Below are 25,326 nucleotides of genomic sequence, written 5' to 3'. Positions count from 1 at the left end.
AAGCACCTTTTGCTCTCTGCTCTTTCTTTTTAAATTTTTGGGGGAGTTGGGGATTGTCAATAGTGAGAGACCTTTCTAGAACACAGAAGTCCCTTGAGAGTAGTAAGCTTTGCTTTCCAAGAGAGCAAAGCTAATGGCAAGAATCATTAAACGCAGCTGAATAACACCCGGAAAAGAATGTGACTCATCTTTCACGGCTGAAACCTCATGATTTATGATGAGCAGACAGTGGGCAGATGTTTTGTGGTTCGTACTTGTTGATTATTAAGGTTCTTTGCTGTTCACTGACTCAGCCAGTGTTTCGTTTATTTGTAACAATTCCTCAGTCCTACTAAAGATCCTGCATTTCTCTAATTTTACAAAATGACCTTGGATGAGACGGAGTAAGCAGATTAGAAACAATGATTTGAGGGCTATGAAATATCTCTAACTACTGCATGATTTTATTTCTTCTAAAGAAAATGGAATGGTATTTTATGTTAGTTATATTACTCTCTGATTTCAAAAATGAATCAACGTGAGAGAAATGACTATATTTGTGAGCCTACAGCCTCAGGAGATGACGCATTGTCAAAACATGACATTAAAGGAATAAATTCTTTAAATGGCTTATTTTTGCATTAGAGACCACAGCTGGCTAAGTCATTTAGGTTAATACACTTTTAATGTTTTTATATGTGCAGTAGTCATAAATTTATTAAATATAACTCTCATGTAACTTCCCCTTCAAAAAATCTAAAAAATAGAACATTTCCCATTAGCCCTCGGAAATAACCCTCCACCTCCTTATCTTTTCTAACCACTACAAGGTCCCCACTGCCTAGAGGTAATCACGATCCTGACTTCGATGGTGATAAACACTTCACTTTTTGTCATTTTACCACTCCTGCACACAGCCTTAGGCACTATAGAGTTGTTTTGCCCCTTTTTTGCAATTTTTATATAAATAAAATCATACTCTGGGTATATATACTTTGAAGACTGGTTCTTTTTTTTTTTTTTTTAGCTAAATATTATATTTCCAAGATTGGTCTATGATGTTTGTTTACAAAATATTCCATTGTAGAACCTATATTAGAAAAAAAATTTTTAATAAAGTATGGATATCTTTTTTAAAAATTTATTTATTATTTATTTTGGGCTGTGTTGGGTCTTTGTTGCTGCGCACGGGCTTTCTTTAGTTGCAGCGAGTGGGGTCTACTCTTGGTTGCGGTGCGCAGGCTTCTCATTGAGGTGGCCTCTCTTGCTGCGGAGCACGGGCTCTAGAGCGCAGGCTCAGTAGTTGTGGCGCACGGGCTTAGTTGCTCCGCGGCATGTGGGATCTTCCCGGACCAGGGCTCGAACCCGTGTGCCCTGCATTGGCAGGCAGGTTCTTAACCTCTGCGCCACCAGGGAACTCACCAGAAAATTTATGTATCCACTTCTGCTGTGAACATTTGAGCTGTTTCTAGTTTCTGAGTCTAATAAAATCATAGTGCAATAATTAATGTTTATAATTATGAACCTGAGTCATCAAGAAAAGGTGCACTCGGTTTCCATATATTTGATATAAGGATATATGGCATTGGAGATTATTTACATTAGAATGCATCTAAACATGATATTTTTGAGCACATAAGAGAGTGACTCAATACCAGAAAGTTCGCTTACTTAGAATGTCCTAATGAAAAGATGTAATTACATTCAGTAACTACACTGCACTGGGAAGCAGAAGGCTAGGAAGCTGCATTTTGCTAATAGATTTTCCTATCCTTTTATTTTTCCACCCAGAAAATCATAGTATTGAATTTATTTCAGGCATGTTTTTAAGGAGTTGCAGTATGATCACAGATCTTCAAACACATCCAAGTCAGACAGCATCAATCCAGTTATCTCAATCTTAAAGGCATTTATAGAAAACGACACATTGCGTGCCATCAATAACCTGCTGATACATAGCAGACAGAACATTCTGCGCAATGGTACAACATAGGGAAATATACAAGATGCCATATACAAGGGCAGGAAGAAATGCTAGTTTAAACATCTAACTGAGCATATGAGTGAAGGTAATGACAAGGGAGGTGAATGAATCTTGGATAATACTCTAGCTTACAAAGAATTAATAGGCCATTCATTCATTCATTCATCGTGTATTAATTAGGCACCAGCTATGTGTTAGACCACAGCGATACTAATATGTGTAAACAGAGTTTCTCCTCATGACATGCTACTGACTTATGGAGAAGAGAAGCATACGAGATAACTGTTTGCCTATACAGAGTAATTGGTGCTATGACAGAGGAATATTCAGTAGACAACAAAGGGAAGTTCTCTCTCTGAGAAGATCAGAGATCTTCTGAAAGGAAGCGAAGCTTGAATTGGGTCTTAAAATGTGGGTTGGCCTCAGCCCAGGGAGTCCGAGGGGGAGGTCCATCCTACAGTGAAGTAATGTTGCTGTCATTGCCATCACAGATACTTATGGAATGAATGGATGGTTGTGATGAAGGAATATTCAAGGAGAAATAAGTAAGCCAATCGGGAAGAAGAATACAGAGCAACAGAAATAATATTTGTTAAATAGTTACTGTTGATTGGGAACTTATGGGTGCCAGACACCGTGCTTAGCACTTTACATATGTTACTGATGTATTCCTCACACTAGCCCCGTGAAAGATGTACAGTTAGTGCCTCCAGGTATGTGACCTGTGCTTATTTAGAAAGGTCCTACCTGAGGGTTGATACTCTATCAGTGCTTTTCGGAAATTCTTAATAATTTTGAACAAAGGGCACCACATTTTCATTTTGCACTGCACCCCACAAAGGCCAGGAGAATCTACCTGGCCCTGAAACAGTAGTTCCCGACCTTGGCTGCCTATCAGAATGACCTGGGGAGCTTTGAAAACTCCATCTGCCCGAGTTGCATCCCAGACCAATTAAGTCAGAATCTCAGGGGCTGGGACGCAGGCACCAGTGATTCCACTTAGTAAGCAGGCTGAGGACCACTGGTTTCAGGCAAGTGGGAGTGTTTACCTGGATTCTTTTGGCCTGGTTTGTCCACCTGTGTATCATACGCGTCGTAATTCACAGGCTGACCACGATTAGATTTAAGAATACTTTTACTTAAGTTACACTTACGTGGTTGGTCTACACACACGCTTAAGGAGTTCTGCTAACTAGGTCTCAACACGCATCATCAAAGACTGGGACTTCTGTAAGGAACAGCTAATCTGACACCCTAATTGAAAAGGAGTATATATCCTGAAAAAAAAAAACCAAAAAAACCCTCTAATTAGAAAAGATACATCCACTCCAATGTTCATTGCATGTTTACATTAGCCAAGACATGGAAACAACCCAGTGCCCATCCGCAGACCAATGGTTTAAGGAGATGTGGTGTGTATGTATATATATATATATCTCACATATATATATAAAAGAATGAAATATTGCCATTTGCAGCAACATGGATGGACCTAGAGAATATTATACTTAGCGAAGTAAGTCAGACAAGGAAAGACAGACACTATATGATATCACTTATATGTGGACTCTAAAAAATAATACAAATGAATCTGTATACCAAAACAGAAACAGACTCACAGACATAGAAAACAAACTTATGGTTACCAAAGGGGAGGTGGGGAGGGACAAATTAGGAGTATGGGACTAACAGATACAAACTACTATATATAAAATAGATAAGCAACAAGGATTTACCGTATAACACAGGGAATTTTATTCAATACCTTGTAATAACCTATAACGGAATATAATCAGAAAAAAATAACTGAATCACTATACTGTATACCTGAAACTAATACAATATTGTAAATCAACTATACTTTAAAAAAAAAAAAAAAAAGGCCAGTGTGGAATGCTAAGACATTTATCCTAAGAGACTCCTTATATTGAAGTAGGTCTTGGGTTCAATGAAATAAATCACTATTATCTGGGGTTAGGCAAGCTGCAGGGCTCCTGACCTATTTGTATGGACCAAACCCTAGGTTGGAGATTTGTAATATATGAACTCATTTGATATTTAGAGAATAAAGAAACAAAATCCCTCACATCTCCCAAATACTTGTTTTTACAGTATCTCCATTTTTTCATCTGATACTCAGAGAATAATAGCTTTGACTTCACAGACCTTCTGAGATGGTCTCAGGGTCCTCAGACCCCACTTTGAGAACCACTGACCTGGGGAATGTGCATCTTGAAAGAAGTCAGAACTCCAAATCTGCACACAGAAATATTTTCCAGTTTCACTTGTGGTAGGAATATGTGCTCTGTCATTCACTTGTGAGGATTTTAGTTTTATTTTTAATTGCCTCCCTAATCCTTTCTTCACTCAGCTATGGTCCAGGATACATTCAGATTAAATGTGTGTACTCTGGGCCATTTAGAAGTAAATACTATTGATGTGGATACACAACTGTATTACAAAAAAGAATGATAAACACTCAGGAAAAAACATTCGCCCAAATGAAGTCCTAAGCAGTTGTTCATCACATTTTAAAACATGAAAGGTTCAGCTTGTAATACATCCCAAAGTTCCACAAACAAAACAAAGAGTCTCAAGTTTTTCTTCTCAAAAAAGCAAGTGATGAATCATGTCTCTAGTGTTTTTATTGATGAAATATGGTTGGAATATTTTTTTTTCTTAGAGTTGGTACTCCTAAATCATCTCTTACTATAAAAACAGTGGTATGGGGGAGATAGAAGCTTAAAAAAATATATGTGTTTGTAGTCAAAATCAGGGAGCAAACAATCACATTTTTGTGATTTACATAAACTTATGTCTAGAAAGTAGGATTAGTTTCACTACTTCACTGGAGAATTAGTAAACTGAAATCACATGGTAAAAACTATTACATTTTAGCTCATGAGCTTATTTTCAGCAGTCCTATATATTCTTTTCTGTAGTACCTTTATCCCGAATTCATTGTTTCCCCCAGATCTATTTTCTTTGTCTTTATTTTATTCGATTATATTGAATTCATAAATTCATGCTTTTAAAACTTAGAGGTTCATCAGAGAGTAGAATGGTGGCTCCCAGCGGCTGGGGGGTGAGGGAAATGGGGAGAGGTTGATAAAAGAGTACAAAATTTCAGCTCTAAGATGAATAAGGCCTGGGATCTCATGTAAAATGTGGCGACCATAGTTGATAAGGCTGTATTGTATCATTGAAATTTCTTAAGAGAGTGGAACTCAAATGTTCTCACACCTTCCCCCCAAAAAAGAGGTAAATGTGAGAGAGAAAAGATATGTTAATTAACCTGGTGGAGGGAATCCTTTCACAATGTGTATGTCTTGGCTATTGTAAATAGTGCTGCAGAGAACATTGGTGTGCAACCTAAGTGTCTATCGATAGATGAATGGATCAAGAAGATATGGTGTATACACTACTATATATAAAATAGGTAACTAATAAGGACCTACTGTTGCCTGTGCTAGAGTTCCCTAGCACAGGGAACTCTGCTCAATACTCTGTAATGACCTATATGGGAAAAGAATCTAAAAAAGAGTGGATACATGTATATGTATGACTGATTCTCTTTGAGTACAGCAGAAACAACACAACATTGTAAATCAACTAAATTCCAATAAAAATAAAAAAAAAAGAAGATGTGGTGTATATATACAGTGGAATATTACTCAGCCATAAAAAAACAAAAAATGAAATCTCGCCATATGTGACGTGATGGATGATCTAGAAGGTATTATGCTAAGTGAAATAAGTCAGGCAGAGAAAGACTAATACTGTATGATTGCATTGATATGTGGAATCTAAAAAACAAAACAAACAAAATAAAAAACAGACTCAGATACAGAGAACAAACTGGTGGTTGCCGGAGGGGTGGGAGTGGGAGCTGAGAGAAACAGACGAAGGGGATGAAGAGGGGCAGACCTCCAGTTATAAAATAAATAAGCCAATAGGATATAAAATACAGCATAAGGAATATGGCCAATAATACTGTGATAACTTTGTATGGGGACAGATGGTTACTAGACTTACTGTGGTGACCATTTCACAATGGTCAAATCACTGTGTAATAATAAACATCAAATCACTCTGTAATACACCTGAAACTAACATAATATTGTATGTCGACTATATTTCAATAAAAAAGTATGTGTATATCAAATCTCCAAGATGTACAATTTAAATATCTTACAATTTTTTTTTTGAATAGGTTTTTTTGTTTGTTTGTTTTTAATTAATTAATTAATTTATTTATTTATGGCTGTGTTGGGTCTTCGTTTCTGTGCGAGGGCTTTCTCTAGTTGCGGCGAGCGGGGGCCACTCTTCATCGCAGTGCGCGGGCCTCTCATTATCGCCGCCTCTCTTGTTGCGGAGCACAGGCTCCAGACGCGCAGGCTCAGTAATTGTGGCTCACGGGCCTAGTTGCTCCGTGGCATGTGGGATCTTCCCAGACCAGGGCTCGAACCCGTGTCCCCTGCATTGGCAGGCAGATTCTCAACCACTGCGCCACCAGGGAAGCCCAAATATCTTACAATTTTATATGTCAATTATATGTCAGTAAAGCTGAAATTTTAAAAGAATTTGAGGTTCTTTTTAATGATAATGCAAATAAATCATTAAAATAACATTCCTTACTTAATACTTAAAATGTTTGACAGGCTCCATATGCGTATATATTATATAATCAAATACAAACGCAGCTAGACATCAGGTATACTCCTTTCAGGACTCACTATGTCAACAGCTTATTTTTCTTTTTCTTTTTTCTTTTTTTTTTTAATCTTTATTAGAGTATAATTGCTTTACAATGTTGGGCTAGTTTCTGCTGTACAACAAAGTGGGGCTTCCCTGGTGATGCAGTGGTTAAGAATCCACCTGCCAATACAGGGGACACGGGTTCGAGCCCTGGTCCTGGAAGAGCCTACCTGCCGCGGAGCAACTAAGCCCGTGCTCCACAACTCCTGAGCCTGCGCTCTAGAGCCTGCGAGCCACAACTGCTGAGCCCGCGTGCCACAACTACTGAAGCCTTCGTGCCTAGAGCCGGTGCTTTGCAACAAGAGAAGCCACCACAGTGAGAAGCCCGCTCGCCACAGCTGGAGAAAGCCCACGCTCAGCAACAGAGACCCAACGCAGCCAAAAATAAATAAAATAAAATAATTTTTTTAAAAAGTGAATCAGCTATACATATACATATATCCCCATATGTCCTCCCTCTTGCGTCTCCCTTCCACCCTCCCTATCCCACCCCTCTAGGTGGTCACAAAACACCGAGCTGATCTCCCTGTGCTATGCGGCTGCTTCCCACTAGCTCTCCTTTTTACATTTGGTAGTGTATATATGTCCATGCCACTCTCTCACTTCGTCCCAGCCTCCCCTTCCCCCACTGTGTCCTCAAGTCCATTCTCTACTTTTGCGTCTTTATTGCTGCCCTGCCACTGGGTTCATCTGTACCATTTTTCTAGATTCCATCTATATGCATTAGCATGTGATATTTGTTTTTCCCTTTCTGACTTACAAGAGCTTTCATTTAAATAAAAATTAGGTGAAAATTCAGTTAACCAAGCAAGTACTAGTTATTCTGACCCATTTTTTTTTTAACCTGAATTGATTGTGAATGTCCTAGAGATTATCATTGGCAGTTCTGAGAGTATCGCCTAAAGTCTTTTTCATCCAACACGTTTAACAGAATAATAGTTTGAGAATTGCTAACAGTGGGCCAAGTGATTAACCTGTAGTTTGAGTGACTAGTTGAACGACCTCTCTCTGCCCTGGAAGACTCTGAGCCTCAGGCATGTGAAGTCACTTAACCAGTTAATTCGTGGCAGCAGAGTGGGAGCTTACTCAGTTCTCCCGTCTCTGAGTCCAGCATACTCTCCACTTTCCTGAACGTACATCCCGGTTTTGCTGCGCTGTGCACGGGATCGTGGCTGTAACAGCAACACGAGAGCGCGTTCATGGTGGGGACGTTAAAGCTGAAGCCAGCCTAGTTGACAGGCTGTAAATTCTATCCTCATCCGAATACGAAGGCAAACATGGTGTAGAAATCAGTGTGTAAGGTGCCTTCAACTCTTGCTATAGCTCTAAAGAAAATCAAATAAGGTAAAGTGATGGAGAGTAGTTCCACCTCAGTCCTGGAACTCAGGGCTTCGTCGAGGAGATGAGTTTTGAAGTGAGACCTGAATGGTGTGAAAAGGTGGTAGCCAGGCTCATGTCAACAGGGAAAGCTTTCCAAGCCGATGAAGGGCAAGTGCAGAGCCCTGACACAGGCACGTGCTTGGCGTGGTCTGCAGACAGAAGGAAGGCCGGTGTGGTGGCAGCATGGCAGGGACAGAGCAGAGCGAGGGAGATGAGGTCAGGGATGTGGCCAGGAGCCAGTTCTCACCAGGCCCTGCACATGATGGTTTTATCAGTTGCAGTGAGAAGCTATTAGGAGATTTTTTTTTTTTTTGGCCGCGCTGTGCAGCATGCGGGATCTTAGTTCCCCAACCACCAGGGATCGAACCCATGTCCCCTGCAGTGGAAGCGCAGAATCTTAACCACTGGACCGCCAGGGAAGGCCCCCATTAGGAGATTTTTAAGCAGCAGAGTGAGAGAAGTGAATCCATGCTTTAAAAAAAACCACTGGCTGCTCTATGGGGATCAGACCAGCAGCCCTGCAATAAGTTAGGGGCTCTCGCTAAGGACATCATGAGAGAGATGATGAAGGTTGGCCGCTAGAGTGGACGGGACTCGCTGATGAGTGTTTGGTCTGGATCACAGGAGTGGGTAGGGGTTCTGTTCACTGTAGTGTGCAGGACTGCCACGTCGGGGGAAGAATCAGTAGTTCTTTTGGAAGCACGTAAGGTCTGAGAAGGCTGCTGGAAAGCCATGGGAAGGTATCTAGTTGGCGTCACATCCAAGAGCCTGGTACTCAGAAGCTAGAGTATTTAGGACCACACGTCACAGAAACTGAGAGGAGATCCAGGAGTAGGAAACAATTATTCCTTCAACACAGGTGAGAAGTGGAAATTTCAGGAGGAAAACCCTTAAGATAGCAAGATAAAGAAGGGCTGGGGGAAGAGGATTGGGAAGTGGGACCAGAGGGGATATCTCAAAATAGTGGGGGAAAAAAACAACACGTCATGTAACCTTCCTATCCCCCCAGGATACACCTCACAGTGAATAATTCAATGACAGTTGTATTAAGGGGAAATACTGAAACATTCAGCATAGTACACTGACTTACATAGATGCATTCAACTACTAGAGAAAATAATTAGCCATTTTCCCTTTTTTTTCCTGAATTTTTAAAAAATTTTATACAATTTTTAAAGGTTACTTTCCATTCAGAGTTACTACAGAATATTGGCTATAGTCCCCGTGTTGCACAACAGATCCTTGAGCCTGGACAAATAGTTTGTCCAATAGTTTGTCCCTCCCACTCCCCCACCCCTATACTGCCCCTCCCCCCCTCCCCACTGGTAACCACTTGTTTGTTCTCTATATCTCTCAGGCTGCTGCTTTTTTGTTATATTCACTACTTTGTTGTATTTTTTAGATTCCACATATAAGGGATATCATACGGTATTTGTCTTTCGCTGTCTCGCTTCTCTTAGCATAATACCCTCCAGCTCCATCCATGTTGCTGCAAATGGCATTATTTCATTCTTTTTATGGCTGAGTAATATTCCATTGTATGTATGTACCACATCTTCTTTATTCATTCATCTGTTGATGGACACTTAGGTTGCTTCCATGTCTTGACAATCGTAAATAATGCTAGCAATTTTTCTTTTATCGTTATCCATGGAAAGACGTTTAATGATACGGGAAGAGAGTTTTACTATGTTAAGTGCAGGTTGTAAGTACCAAAAAATTACACACTATACCTTTCAGGGTCAGATTCACAATGGAACAGATCCATTGAGGGATAAAGAGGTCAAAGGGCCCCCCAAAACACCTTCTCCTCCTTCCATTATTCCTAGAATTGTTCAAAGCGGCAGCTTTGACTTCAAGTTACTGTGGCTTCTCCTTAATAACAATACTCAAGTGTATTTTCAAGTATATCTTATCTAGTCATAGGGAAGTGGGAGGGGGGCTGCAGGAGAGAGTCCCTTTCAGTGCTTGTGGTCAGTTGGTTGTAATGTGTTTGAAATTAACATGTCTCAAAAAGGAAGTTGTTCAGCCAGTGTAAATTCTTAACTAGTGATAAAGCCCATGATATGGAAAAAAGGCAGCTATTTTATCAAGGTGAAAAGAGGGGCCGAAAGCCAGCTGAGTTCTTCTCACTGCTAAATTTTTTATAAAATAAAAAGAGAAGGCCTTTATTTGTTTGAGTGGCTCTGATTTAAATAAAGATTTTCTCTTCATCTGCACTTAGATGAATTGGGAGCAAAGTCGATAATGAGTTACTTAGAAGAATAAAGTCTGAAGAAGGAGATTCAATAGTACAAGTACTTGGGTTAAATAGTATAGCTTTAGGACAAAAATTACTTTGCTGTTGCTTACAGTCTTCTCAGTCAATAACTGATAGCTCTGTTGGAATTGTGCCATGAAGTAAAAAAAAAAAAAAAAAAAAAAAATTTATTACTAACTCTATTCCAATAAAAATTTTTTTTTAAATTTATTAGTAACTTCTTAGGTGGAAAGAAAACTCAGTTGTGGATGAGACTATTTTCATTTTGTTTTTCGTTTTTTGGGGGGTTTTTTGTTTTGTTTACTCTGACATTTGGAATTGTTTGCTATTTTTACTTCTTGAGAAAACCATGTGTTTGGCTGTTATTTACAAAAAACACATTGTGAGGCTTAGAGTATCCACACAGGCTAGAGATTTGTTTTGCTGTTACGATTCAGTCTGGTTAATGCATGCCATAATTATCCATATTTGTACACATATCATGGCCTTTTGTAATCAAAGACAATGCTATTGAAGGCATAAGCTCTAAACTAGGGTGTGATCAAGGGAATTTTTTTTCACAGTCCTTGCCTGTTAGGTAAACAGTCTGGACTTTGAAGTTTGGAGTGGCCGTTCGAAATATGTGACCTGAAAAACTCCACATTGTTTTTTGACTCCTGGCAACAAAACATATTTATCCTTTGGCCACCACCTCCTCATCCAGAAAGGTCTGCTGCTGTTTTAGATTTGAAAACAACACATGGGAAAGTTGTCTCCGAATGAGCATTTGGTACAGCTGAAGCTGCCCTCCCTGCCTTTTCTATGTTTACATAGACAGACAATACCAATTTGGAATACAAATGCAGCAATAAAAAGAACCTTTCTCTTGGAGGATTAGTGAGCATGCCTCTTTAGTTATAAAAATAGCACTTGAGGAGCTCTCTGGTGGTAATGTCATTTTCATTAAGCTTTTTTCACAGTTTAGCAAAGACTTGGAGGTCAAGCTCGGGGTGCGGTGGAAGGGGATTGGAAGCAAGTTTAAGGCAAAGTATTAGGGGTGTGGGTGCCGGTAGGGACTGCAGAGAGCTCAGGTCCTTCCATCTGAAATCTGACGCCGAGCAACTCCAGTGATCTCTGGGGGCTCCTCCCGTAGAGAATCACAGGATCACCTGGCACACGGCTGAGCGCACAGGGGCTGCTTCTGAGTAGCTGCAAAGTCACAGTGGTCTTCTTCTCCTGTCCCTCCCCTTTGCCTCTCCAGCCCCCTCGCCCGCATTCAGACAACCTGATTGGAATCTCACATCGTGTCACCTTGGGTTATAATTTAAAGTTCTTCACATCCACGGCGTTGACGCAAAGGGCACCTTCAAGTTACTCAAATTCCTCACTGTTGCCGTGTTGAGCCGGATAATTCTTTGTTGTGGAAGTGAGCCGGGCATCGTAGCATCCTTGGCTTCTACCCACCAGATGCCAGTAAGCTCCCCACCCCTCCCCATGGGGCAATCAGAAATGTCCCTAGTCATTGCTAAATGTCCCTGGGGGATGAAATCACTCCCAGTTGAGAACCATTGAGTTATAGCAAGGAAAACTAATATTTATCTGGCATCTCTGATGTGCCAGATATAGACTAGATATTTTATGTAATCCAGATCATTATCGTTTGAAGCCTTTATCTCCTTTTTATAGATTGGAAACCTGAGGGATGGCAAGGATAGTGGTGGTGGTGTTTTTCAGTTTTATTTTTTGGGTCCTTCTTTATTTTCCAGTACCCAACAATGAAAATGGATTATAACCAGAGAAATTACTCACAGTTACTCCCGTTAATTTATACCTCAATTATCCCCATGCCTCTTTTTCTTTCTCAGTAGTCTATTTGTCATTGATGACTACACTGCTTCCTTAATCTCTCTTTTTCAGCTTTTCTCTTCATCCTCTTTCCAGAGATCACAAGAAAATATCCCTCAATCCCATTTTGAAAGCAAGAAAAAAGTCCTATTTAATGTGTGAAAAGAATGCTATACCTGTAACAAGAAAATACTGTTGTTTTGTATTACAAAGTTTATAGATGCTTGGAAAGGCATTGAAATCCCTGTATGGTCCATTCAGAATCTCCATCGTCATCCTTCTCTTATTCAAACCCCAGGTGTTTTTTGCTTGCCTGACATCAATGTTGGTTAGATACTTTTCCATTGTAGTGGCGTTTTAGTGGCATTATATATTAATGTGGGGCAAGACTTGGAGAGCTAGCCATCATATATGCCATTGTCAGAAAAGAAACTGTGTTTCAAATTGAAAACTGGTGTCCACGTATAACTTTCCCAAAATTTTAGACCATTTCTCTCAAACAAATAGAGAATGAATATGAGCTAAAGTTTGTTTTTTTCTTAATTCATTGAGGGAACCAGCAAGATGGTAAAGCCCATTTAAAAGACTATGGGAGAGACATAAGTACTTATAGCTATTCTAAGAAAGAATACTGGGCTAAGATTGTTAAATTAGATACACAACTGGTTGATGCTCTGCAGGGCGATAAAATAATAATTTGGGTGGTTATCTTTTATACAGAAACCATTAGCATTAGACAGATCCACGTCTGCTGGACAAATTCATTTGCATTTCTATCAGTTTTCTACAAGTTGATATCTACTCTCACAGAGATATAAAATATCCTAATCCATAGTAATTACTGAGCTAAACAAACGTTTCTAATTTCCCTCAAAAGTTAAACAATCCTTGGTTGCCTGTTAAATGCTTAAGAAAACTTTTTTTGAGGTTGGAAAAGTAATATAAGCCTATTTATTGTAGAAAGTTTTAAAAACACTAAGTTTTTAAAAAGGAGAGAAAATAACCATGCTCAAAACCACTACCCAGATGCAACCACTATAAATAGAATTCATGTTTTCTTACAACTGTTTTTCTAAATATTTTTTAAACATTTTTTAAAATTTCTTTAATGTTGTATCTATTTTATTTATTCATTTTTGGCTGTGTTGGGTCTTCATTGCTGCGCACGGGCGTTCTCTAGTTGCGGTGAGCAGGGGTTACTCTTCATTACGGTGCATGGACTTCTCATTGCGGTGGCTTCTCTTGTTGCGGAGCAGGGGCTCTAGGCACGTGGGCTTCAGTAGTTGTGGCACACGGGCTCAGTAGTTGTGGCTTGCGGGCTCTAGAGTGCAGGCTCAGTAGTTGTGGTGCACGGGCTTAGTTGCTCTGCGGCATGTGGGATCTTCCCGGACCAGGGCTCGAACCCATGTCCCCTGCATTGGCAGGCGGATTCTTAACCACTGCACCACCAGGGAAGCCCCTCTAAATATTTTTAACAGTGGAGTGATTATTGTGAAAAAAAATTGGCAGGCTACTTTTTTTTCTTTTCCTTACTCTCAAAGATCATATCCTATGTCTATGATTTTAATATCTCTATAAGGATTTGGCACTTTTTATATCATGATTCTTTTCACTCTTTTTCCTCATTCATTTCTTTATTATGAACTTTTTCAGAATACAAAATAGCGTAGACAGCAATATAATGACCAATGGTATAGATACAACCTAGTTTAAGAAATAAAATATCGCTCATAGAGTTGCCCCCTCCCCCAATTAAATACCTTCCAAATATACTCCTATCCAGATGGAACCACTGCTCTGGGTTTGGTACTTGTTTTCATATTTATCTTTATACTTGTAGCTCCTACATAAAGTATATGGTATTTTTGCATATTTTCAAACTTTGTACAAATTATATCACAGGTTCTTAAGGTATTAAGATTCTGCAACTTGCTTTTTTCTATCCACCTTATGTTTGTGGAGAGCTATGCCTGTAGTCACTTAGAATTCATTCACTTTTAGTGCTGGGTACTGTCTACAACTGTGTTTATCCACTTTCCTGTTGATACACATGGAGGTTGGTTTCCATTTTTTACTATAACCCCCGTGTTGCTAGGGACATTCTGTACCTACGTCTCCCTGTGTACTTGTGCGAGGGTTTCTCTGGGCACGTATTGAGGAGTGGGATGCCCATCAATGGGAACTCACATCTGCCGTCTACAACACTCTGCTAAGTCCTTTACCTGACTGTACCAATTTATACTCCCACCCACAGTGCACGAAAGTCTGGTAGCTCTACGTCAGGAGTTGGCAGACCTTCTCTGTGAAGGACCAAATAGGAAAGCTTTAAGCCTTGGTGCGCTACATACACGGTCTCTGTCACAACGACTCAACTCTGCTACTGAACACAAAATCAGCCATGGACAATTCCTAAGTGAATGAGCCTGGCAATGTTCTAATAAACCTTTATTTAAGGACACTGAAATTTGAACTTCATATCATTTTCATATGTCCCAAAATACAATTCTTCTTTTGATTTTTTTCCCAACCATTTAAAAATACGAAACACAGTCTTAGCTTGCAGGTTATGCAGAACAGATGGCTGGATAGATTCGTCACCTGGTCATAATTTGCCAACCCCTGCTTGACATTCTGTCCAAGATCTGGAATTTTCAGATACCTTCAATGTTTCCACTCTCCTGGGTAGGAAATGGTAAACTGTGAATTTAGTTTGTACTCCTGATTAGTGTGAAGTCAAACATTTTATCATGTTTATTGGCCACTAGGATTTTCTCTTCAATGATTTATCTCTTTGTGGGGTTTTTTCCCCCCATATATATGTATTTTAGATTGTGGGTCTTTTATTTATTGACTTATAGAAGTTCTTTCTATTCCCTGGCTAGGAATCCTTTGTTGTATGGTTTGCAAATGTTCTCAGAGTATTGTGGTTACCATTTCACTTTTGAAAGGTATCTTTTGATGAAAAGTTTTCAAATTAAAACTAAATGTATCAAAAAAAGAAGACTAAAGCACATGAAGAAACTAGAGGACATTTAAACATGTTAAACTGTGGGAGGCTGACTTTAAGGGTGGGTAGTAAATAGGAATCTTAAGACTGAAGTGACTGAGAGCCAGGAAAGGTTTAACATCTTGTCTGGAGGGCTTCACTGTGACCAAGGACTGCTAATAGTAAGATAAGTGTAGTACTACAGCCGCAGGCATACCTAGTTTTATCGCACTTGGCTTTATTGTGCTTCACAGTATTGCATTGAGCAACTCTGTCGGCACCAGTTTTCTATCAGCATTTGCTCATTTCATATCTCTGTGTCACATTTTGGTAATTCTTGCAACATTTCAGATATTTTCATTATTATTATATTTCTTATGGTGATCTGTGATCTTTAATGTTACCATTGTAATTGTTTTGGAATTTTTTCGCAATGAAAAATTTTTTAATTTAAAAAAAAACCCCTAAATGTATCCAAGTGATACTTACTTGACTGTGAAAAAAATTTTATATTTTTCATACACCTTGAGAACGTGAAAGGTAACCACAAAAGGAAGATACCACTCTCTTGGGTGCGAAAAGAGGAAATATTTCTTCATTGGGCGGAAGTGGAATGTTCCTCACTTTTATTCCAGACTCTTTTTCAGTTCCACTCATTTCCTTGAAGGCTAACAGTTTTGCAACCTGCAGTTCTCTAGTGAAGGCAGTGTCTTTTAAGTGCTGTCTTGAACAGAGCTGCCCAAAGGCGTGCATCTGATATTCATGAAACGTTACTTGGCTTTCACAAGTTTGCAGGCTTCTCAATTGCAAGCCAGCTGACGTCATTCAGAGTAGAAAAAGCCCCTCCCACTTGCACTGGTTAATTGACTTTGATGGGCTCCTCTGCCTGGCTAAGTGGTTCTGGACCAGAGAGCACAGTTGTAATCTGAAGAACTTTCGAAAGTCACCCTGTCCAAGACTGCACACCCTCCCCCCCAAGACAGCGAGGAAGAAGGAAAGCAGTTGAAATGCTGGTCAGGAAAACAAGACTTGGCTGCCTGGAGCTTTGTTACTGAGTTCTTGCTCCTGTGAAGGCCTCTGGAGAGCTGGGCTCATTTGGAACCGGGCTGCTATGTTTGACAGACGCCTCATGTCTCCTCAAACTAAGTGCCTTCTTCCTGGGGTAAGCTTGTGGGCAGGGAGTCAGGCCAGATGCACGGTGTGGTGGAAAGAAAGCAGGGATGTACTGCCTTGTGAAGGGACTCGAGCAAATCACGTCGGTGGCTTCACTTTTTCAAAGCTTTTCTTAGCTTGCCAGAAATGCTGTCATTCACAGTGTGAATACATAAATGTCCAGGGAGCTGAAGCAAGTAAAACTGGAGCTTTGGTTTTAAAGTGTATCTTACTGAGATCGACTTAGTAGCTGGGAAGAGAAAGAGGGAGGCGGGGAAACTTGGTGGAAGTTGAAAATGCTTTTTCCAGCTGTCGGCTGTCACTTGTCGCTTCACGGACAGCCCAGCCACTGAGCTTTTCTTGTTTCTGAGGCTTTTCTGTGTAACTCAGAATGATGTGGCTTCCCGTGCTGCTGTAAATTAAGATTTGATTGCTATTTGTCACACTAAAAGTTTTTTTAATGTAATGAAGTACAGAAATGAGAGTCTACTGTTTAAAATACTTAAGCAGAGAGCTTTACCTCACAAAGACTGGATGTTTGCATCTTTGGACTCGGTTTAGAACTTTTAAAGAAAAGATCCTATCATTATTGGTACCCTTCCAGGGAAGGCTTTGGGGGGAAAAAAAAAAAATTCTAGAACCCAAATGTAAATCGTAGCCTATAAAACTCATACAGTTACAGATATCTGTGCTAATTGGACATGAAAATATCATTGTAGAATCAATAAAGTACAGCTTGTCTAAAAATTCTTTCCAGGTTACCTCTTTTGTTTCCAGTTGTACCAACCTGCACTAAATTTAGTTTAACAGAGAAAAAAAATGCTTGCAGAGAAAAATATCTGTACTTTGGTAATCATTTCTTTTGGGTTGGATCATATAAAAGTATAGCACAGTCAGTAAATGGTGAGATGCTTTGCTTAATCTGTTGGATTTCAATGATCTTTTATTATATTTCGTTTTTGGTTTTTTGGGGTTTTTTTGGCTGTGTTTGGTCTTCATTGCTGCGCACGGGCTTTCTCTAGTTGTGGCGAGCAGGGGCTACTCTTCGTTGTGGTGCGTGGGCTTCTCATTGCAATGGCTTCTCTTGTTGTGGAGCACGGGCTCTAGGTGCATGAGCTTCAGTAGTTGTGGCACATGGGCTCAGTAGTTGTGGCTCGCGGGCTGTACAGCACAGCCTCAGTAGTTGTGGCGCACGGGCTTAGTTGCTCCGCGGCATGTGGGATCTTCCGCAACCAGGGATCGAACCCGTGTCCCCTGCATTGGCAGGCAGATTCTTAACCACCGCGCCACCAGGGAAGCCCTTGTTTTATTTTTTTAAATTTACTTTATTGGAGTATAGTTGATTCACAGTGTTGTGTTAATTTCTGCTGTACAGCAAAGTCACTTATACATATATATATATATACACATTCTTTTTCATATTCTTCTCCAGTATCACAGGATATTGAATATAGTTCCCTGTGCTATACAGTAGGACCTTGTTGTTTATCTCATATATATATAAAATTTAAAATTTTCCAGAGACACAGTTTTCCTTTCCTTCCAGAGACACATATTTCTTTAGACTCTGACACGGCTGGCAACGTATACACTAATTATAAAGGATTTTGGGATGTTAGATACTTCACGAGTTTCTGAGCTTTTCAAGTGCCACTCAAGTTAATTGAGAAATTGTTCAGTACCTCTTTGCTTTGAAGGGCATCTGGAATCATCGTTTTCCATAAACTTGCCCACTTTCTAAGAATATTATCAGACACTAAATAGCTGCTACAGTCATTTCTTCCGAGGATTTCTATTATGAATTCGAAAAATGTTTAATCCATAACCCAGACTGCCAAGTATCCAAGCTGCCAAATATATTCCACCCATCATTTTGAATATTTTCAGCCATAAAATTGGGCACAAAAAATGTCACAGTTTTTTAAATTGGAATGTCAGTCTGTATGATTCTAGAATAGACACCTGAATAATTTCTCCTTTAGTTAATTTCAGTTCAGTCTTGAAGTATTATGGAGAATCTACCGAAGAACATTTACCCTTTTAAGCTACCTCCTCTTTCCCAAATCTAGATTTTTATTTCCTAAGGCCTAGTCACTCCTCATTTTAATTAACACTTGTGTTTGAATAGGGCTGATAAATACATGGATTTTTGTTTTAATGGTTAAGGTGTAAAATAAGTCTTTATAAAGACTTTATTCTAGGGGATTAAGAGGTATTAAGTACCAGTTATAAAAAAATAAGTCACAGGGATATAATATATAGCACAGGAAATACAGTCAATATTTTATAATAATGGTGTATGGTATATAGTCTATAAAAATATTGAATCTCTATGTTGTACACCTGAAACTAATATAGTATATGAAGTCAGCTGTACTTGAATAAATAGTTTATTCTGTCCCCATGTAACACTATTTTAGTCATTCGCAAAGTTCCCCAATGACAGAGACTTTTCTTTCAATTCCGACAATAATATAAATGGGAGAGAATTTTTTAAAATACACATATATATATATTTATGTGTGTATGTATATGTATTATAGAATAATTTTTTAGGATGCTGAATAAATTAGGTGGTCTTTTTTTGTTCTAATCATGTATGGTTTCTGTTTTTCTATCACTTGTACTTTCTGAAGTCACTACAAACCCCAAATGCATAAAAAGCACATTTGGAAATTATACATTTAATTCTCATCTTGCATTAAAATAAAATGTATAAACCAGTGCAGTTTGGTAGAGGTAATTACTTTTTCATTGCCAAGGGCAAAAAAAAATATGACACTGTGAATTGGGAGACTGAGATTGACATATATACACTACTATATATAAAATAGATAACTGATAAGAACCTGCTGTATAAAAATAAATAAAATAAAATTCAAATTAAAAAAATATGACTCCAACTAGTATTAAGTATACTTGTTATCTTTTTATGAATTCTACTATTATTGCATTGTAAGTTTCTTCAGCATAATATCCTTTATGACTAAAATGTGTGCCATTTTTTTTAGACCAAGATGGCCACTCCCTCTGTCTCCTTTCCTTCCTCCAAATAAAAATGACCTCTCAGATTTGTGCAGGTTTTTCCATTTATTTAGTTCTGTTACCCATAATTTCAACTTTTTCTGACTGTGATTAAGAGCAAGTGTTTGGAACTCTGCTCAATACTCTGTAATCACCTACATGGGAAAAGAATATGAAAAAGAATAGATACATGTGTATGTATAACTGAATCACTTTGCTGTACACCTGAAACTAACAGAACATTGTTAATCAACTCTACTCCAATATAAAATAAAAGTTAAAAAAATAAAAAGTAAATAAAAAGTATTAAAATGAAAAAAAAAAAAAAGCAAGTGTTTGGATACAGTGAGACCTGACTTTGAATGCTACACCGTCCCCTTAACAACTCTGATTTGGCAAGTGTTACCTTCTCTGAGCCTCAATTTCATTATCTGTAAAATTAGGAAAATTGATATCTATGTTTCTAGATATTTGTGAGAATCTTTTTTAAATCCCTGTGCATATAGACTGCTTAGCATAATGCCTACAGTTATTAAGGGAATGCACATACCCACCTACATTTTCTGCAGTGGCTAATAATAAAAGAACTTAGCTCTGAGATCCCAAACTATGATATCTAGGAGAGGCAGCAAGGGAAAGTTGTGAGTTGTTTCTTGTTTGCATATTAGAAGAAAGAAAGATTAAAGTAAATAACAACCCTGTGAAGTGGGACTCCTAATTGGATATCTGTGGATCCAGTATCAGAGGGCTGGGAGGGCAGAAGGCAAGTATAAACCCTCCGAAACTATATGCACATATTTGGGTCTATGTGTATAGAGTCTTCTAGCATCAGGAGATTCTCCAAGTGGCCCTCAATTCCCAAATGGTCAAGAACCAGAGCTCTTGAATGGGAATAAGCCCTAGAGAACAAAAAATATGATGGAGGTTAAATATTCTAAGAAGTCTAATAATTTTCAAACTCTTTATTTCTCTTTACCTTTATATTGTTCATCGGTTTAGGGGGAAAAAAGGAAACTGACATGAGTCTGTGTATTCCCATATATTATAAAACAAATAGTGATTGAAGGCTACAGATTTCTCACCATTTTTCAGGTCTCATTTGTATTTAAATGGATGTATAATGTTAGAAAGGCTTGGGGGCTAGTATATGTAAGGATTCTTTAAAGGGTGAACACGGGAATGTGTGATTTATCACCTGGAAATGCCAGAATGTTTGCCCACATAAAACAGTCAATTTGTGGAAATAAAAATTTTCTGAGGGCTTCCCTGGTGACGCAGTGGTTGAGAATCTGCCTGCCAATGCAGGGGACACGGGTTCGAGCCCTGGTCTGGGAAGATCCCACATGCCGGGGAGCAACTAGGTCCGTGAGCCACAACTACTGAGCCTGCGCGTCTGGAGCCTGTGCTCCGCAACAAGAGAGGCCGCGACAGTGAGAGGCCCGCGCACCGCGATGAAGAGTGGTCCCCGCTTGCTGCAACTAGAGAAAGCCCTCGCACAGAAACGAACACCCAATGCAGCCATAAATACATAAATAAATAAATAAATAATCCTTTCCTCTAAAAAACTAAGTAAGTAAATAAATAAATAAATCACATGGGCTTATACAAAAAAAAATTTTTTTTTCTGAAATACCAAAGAGATTTGCCAAGTTATTTTTATTGTTAAAATTGAAAACACTTGAAAGAGAGCTTTCCATGTCAAAGTAATTAATTAAAAGTTATTCGTATTAAAAATACAAGAAATGTTAAAGGAAATGTGCGTAGGAACACTCCAGAATCTCACTGCTTTGGGTCAGATATTTTTCTTCTGGCAAATCACATCCCATTCCTTCTCCACAAGCATACATACCTTTATAGTTGTAACTACAGTGCACAGACTGTTTAGGATGCTGCCCTTTTCCTTCAACTGTATTTTGAAATCACTTTCTAATCACAGAACGATACAGCATGGTGTGGATTTACCATAGCTCTTCCAAAGAGAGTGGACATTTATTGTTAGACTTTTAGTTAATTCCATAATGTTGTTTTTATAGATGAATAAATCTATCATAACAATTTGAGCATATGGTTTTTAACAAATAACTTCTTTGAGATAAGTTCTCGGATGTGGAATTATTTGCGCAAGTGAGTGGGATTGAATGTTCTTATGTCTCTGGCTATGCCTTCCCATCATTCTTTTCAAAATGATTATATCAGTTGACAGTAAGAACATAATATTATTATTATGCTAATTTTGTCACAATACACCCCACATTAGGTGTTAATAATTGCCTTCAAATGTAAATAACTACACAGCATCACTTTAATTTCTGTTTAGTAGATTAACTAGCAAAGGTGTATATTTATCAGAAATTTGTATATTCTTTGTATCTATCTCTGTGTAAATTATTTTATTAGATTTCCTGTGTTTAGATTACAGTGTTAAGTTTATTTGTTAGATAGTAAGAGTACCTCTTTAAAGAATAAACTATTAGACAGTTTTCCCCTATCCAATCTCACCTATCAAAATATTTCCTCTCATAAAAACTAATCTGATATTTGTATTGTGACACCCTGCTCGTATCACTAGAGGGTACATTAGTGTAAGACAACAGAGTATTAGTTTGATTAGAAATTGACACTAGACCAGTCAAAGAATTAAGCCTTCATTTTGGAAAGTAGGACACAAAGCTTTTGACTTTATTCAGATATCTACCTTATTTTCTGCAGAGAGCTAATAACAGTTTTACAAATAAGAAAAAGACCACATCTGACTCAAGCTGTACTTCATATGAAAAGTGTGTCCTGTCTCACCTTGAGGGTCATAGATTTTGCATTAAGGACAGCAGGAGCCAATAGATTGTCAAGTTGTTGTTGATTCTGTTGACCTAAGGAAAAATGCACAATAGGAGAGTTGTGAATTGAAGTTTTATTCGGGGACCATACTGAGGACTCTAGCCTGGGAGACAGCCTCAAAAGACAGCTTCAAAGAGGTGGGGAAGAAGCCAGTTTCTATATGAGTTTTGGCTCAGGGATACATACAGTTAAGCGTACATCTTGGTAAAAGATTACTGCTAGTCACAAAGAACAGGTATTTCCAGCTAATGACTTTAGTGCTTCACCTATGTACGGGAAGATGCAAGAATCTGTGTTCATTAAAATTATCCCTGAAAGATACATCTAACTATCCAAGGGGCCTGTTTTTCCAAAGCGCATGTCGCCTCACCCTGTTTTTCATCCTGAATTCTTCTCAGGGTGCACGGTCAGTTGGCGGCTGCAGTGGAAAATGACTTAGTCCTCCTAGAACTTGGGTGGTGGGCAACGCTCTTCATTTTCTTTGTTTACACATCAGGGCTGTCGCAGCTCAGAAGGAACCCTGCACCCTGATAGCTTCCTGTGGGGCTCTCCCTTCCAGTGGTCATTCAGGACCTGTCTCTCCCCCTCCCCTAGGGTTAGAGAACTGGAATTTTCTATACTCTTTCTTGGTAAGGGAAGTGTCATGTTGACCTTAATGTAATCTGATGTCCTTTGTGAACCTTACAAACAGTACTTACATGCCTTTATTTATTTTATTTATTTTTTATTGATGTATAGCTGATTTACAATGTTGTGTTAATTTCTGCCTTACAGCAAAGTGACTCAGTTATACATATATATACCTTCTTTTTTTAATGTTCTTTTCCATTATGCTTTATCATAAGATATTGAATATAGTTCCCTGTGCTATACAGTAGGATCTTGCTGTTTATCCATTCTATACATAAAAGCTTATGTCAACTAACCACAAACTCCTACTCCATTCCTCTACCCACCCCCTCTGCCGCTTGGCAACCACAAGTCTGTTCTCTATGTCTGTGAGTCTGTTTCTGTTTTGTAGATAAGTTCATTTGTGTCATATTTTAGATTCCACATATAAGTGATATCATATGGTCTTTGTCTTTCTCTTTCTGACTTACTTCACTTAGTATGATAATCTCTGGGTCCATCCATGTTGCTGCAAATGGCATTATTTCATTCTTTTTTATGGCTGAGTAATATTCCATTGTATATATGTACCACATCTTCTTTAGCCATTCATCTGTTGATGGACATTTAGGTTGTTTCCATGTCTTGGCTATTGTGAATAGTGCTGCTATGAACATAGGGGTGCATGTATATTTTTGAATTAGAGTTTAGAGTATGCCCAGGAGTGGGATTGTTGGATCATATGGTAGCTCTATTTTTAGTTTTCTGAGGAACCGCCATACTGTTTTCCATAGTGGCTGCACCAACTTACATTCCCACCAACAGTGTAGGAGGGTTCCCTTTTCTCCGCACCCTCTCCAGCATTTGTTATTTAGTTACATGCCTTTAAGTCTTGGTCCAATTATATAGCAGTTTTGTTACCTGTTAGTGGCATTTCAGGCATCAGAAAAGAGAAAACTCTGACCCCTGCAGTCATATCTAAGATCCTTATCATGCAACTAGCATGTAAAATAGATCTGCCACAGTCCAGAAGGTTCCCACCCTGTGATACCAGTGCCCCCTTTACAAAGTCGATGTTGTACCATCCTGGGTCTCCTAGTCTTCTTAGTTACTCTAGGCTTGCTTTATCACCTGTAAAATGAAAGTAATCATTCTTATCTCTCCATCACTCTTTATGGGAGCCTCTGAAGGCCCATAGGGGGCGATGCTAAATTCTTAAAGCATCTCAGAACAGCTGTTTATAGTTTTGTCTTTCCTTTGAAGCCCTAGTCACTGTTTGAAGAATGTACTTTCAATATCAGTATGTATTCAGTCAAGTATTTTAACCTCAGGTCTTTTTCTTTGCATTTTTCTTTGCTTTTTTTCTTTTTGGGCCTCTCCTGTCTTGGTACCAACACAGGTGTTTCTGCAGCTTGAAACCTGATGAGCCCAAGATCCTTCCTGCTGGGTCCAGGTTTATGACCATTTTCATAACTTAGTTTAATAAGGTTTAATGCTCACTAAAAACATGTACATGCTTGGAACTTTCCAAGGCCAAGTTCCACATGAGCGGGTTTTGTGCATCCTTCATAGCTCTGCTTCCAAGGCTTTTACGATGGGCTTTCACAGCAGGCTGTGAATAATTAATGCTAATTTGATGTTTGGGTATTTTTTTTTAAGTTTCCATATGCACTCATATATAGCAGTATGAAAAAGAAGTGACTTCATGATATTGAACAAAAATATCAATCACCTACACATGATATGTGTTGAGTACTACCCAGGTGAGATTAAATGTGGTCTCTATTGTTGGGGAAATTATTATTTATTCAGATAACATAAGATAAAAAGTAGGTATGCCTCTGTGCAAATATTGAGGAATAAAGAAACATAAATCTCTAGATTATGGTCAGCACACATGTTTAGAGAATTCTCAGGGTAAAGGATTGGTTGAAAATTCGGAAGTTATGGAATTCAGTTCAGTTTAACAACCATGAAAGAATAGGTTTGTCAACTGTCTCTTTAATATGATTTAGTTAAACTATGTAGAGCTAGAATACGGAGGTCCAAGGTGATTAACGTGGCTGAATTAGAGCTCAGTAGAAGTTTCTGTTTTAAACAGTTCTCCCACCTGCTCCCTCTGCTTTGTATTTCATAGGAAGGGTAGGAATTCACAGGCCATCACAGAAAGTGTGATAGGATTCAGAGTTCCCCTGAGAGCCATCACTTCACTGCTTCTACATAACTTTTGAGAGCTGTGATACCGTAGCTGGAACAGTTCATTGGTGGAAACGCTGAAGGTTGTTTCTTTAAAGAGGCCCAAAAAGGACAGCTGTCATGGAGCTCCATGTTAATAAGAGATAATAAGAGATCATCTGTGTGAATGATAAAAGTTCCCCATTCCTGATGCAGTATCTGCTCTTGCGTTGAGAAAATATGTATTTGTTTAATTTCTATAATTTCTTTAATTTGTTTAATTTCTATAGCTGAGTGAGAGTACTTGCCTTCTCTGGGACTGTTTTTCATTCTAGCAGTGTTTTTCATTCTTAGCACTCA

At 38.7% G+C, this 25,326-nt stretch overlaps 1 protein-coding gene across 4 annotated transcripts in view; it reads left to right on the top strand.

Annotated features, from left to right (window-relative positions):
- CACNB2 (calcium voltage-gated channel auxiliary subunit beta 2) overlaps positions 1-25,326 on the top strand; it is a 416,180-nt gene that overhangs the window by 203,249 nt on the left and 187,605 nt on the right. Inside the window, exon 1 of one of the 4 annotated variants that reach the window (XM_036842145.1) lies at positions 16,064-16,333. The exons of the other annotated variants lie outside the window; for them this stretch is intronic. Within the exon in view, the coding sequence (XP_036698040.1) occupies positions 16,283-16,333 (51 nt within the window). The 5' untranslated portion in view covers positions 16,064-16,282. Of the gene's footprint in view, positions 1-16,063; positions 16,334-25,326 lie in introns of those variants that run through there. 4 annotated transcript variants of the gene reach the window in all.

This window comes from Balaenoptera musculus, chromosome 2, assembly GCF_009873245.2.
Source record: "Balaenoptera musculus isolate JJ_BM4_2016_0621 chromosome 2, mBalMus1.pri.v3, whole genome shotgun sequence".
Classification (NCBI taxonomy): Eukaryota; Metazoa; Chordata; class Mammalia; order Artiodactyla; family Balaenopteridae; genus Balaenoptera; species Balaenoptera musculus.
Note: the sequence above shows the minus strand (reverse complement) of the source record. Positions and strands in the feature narration are given on the sequence as shown.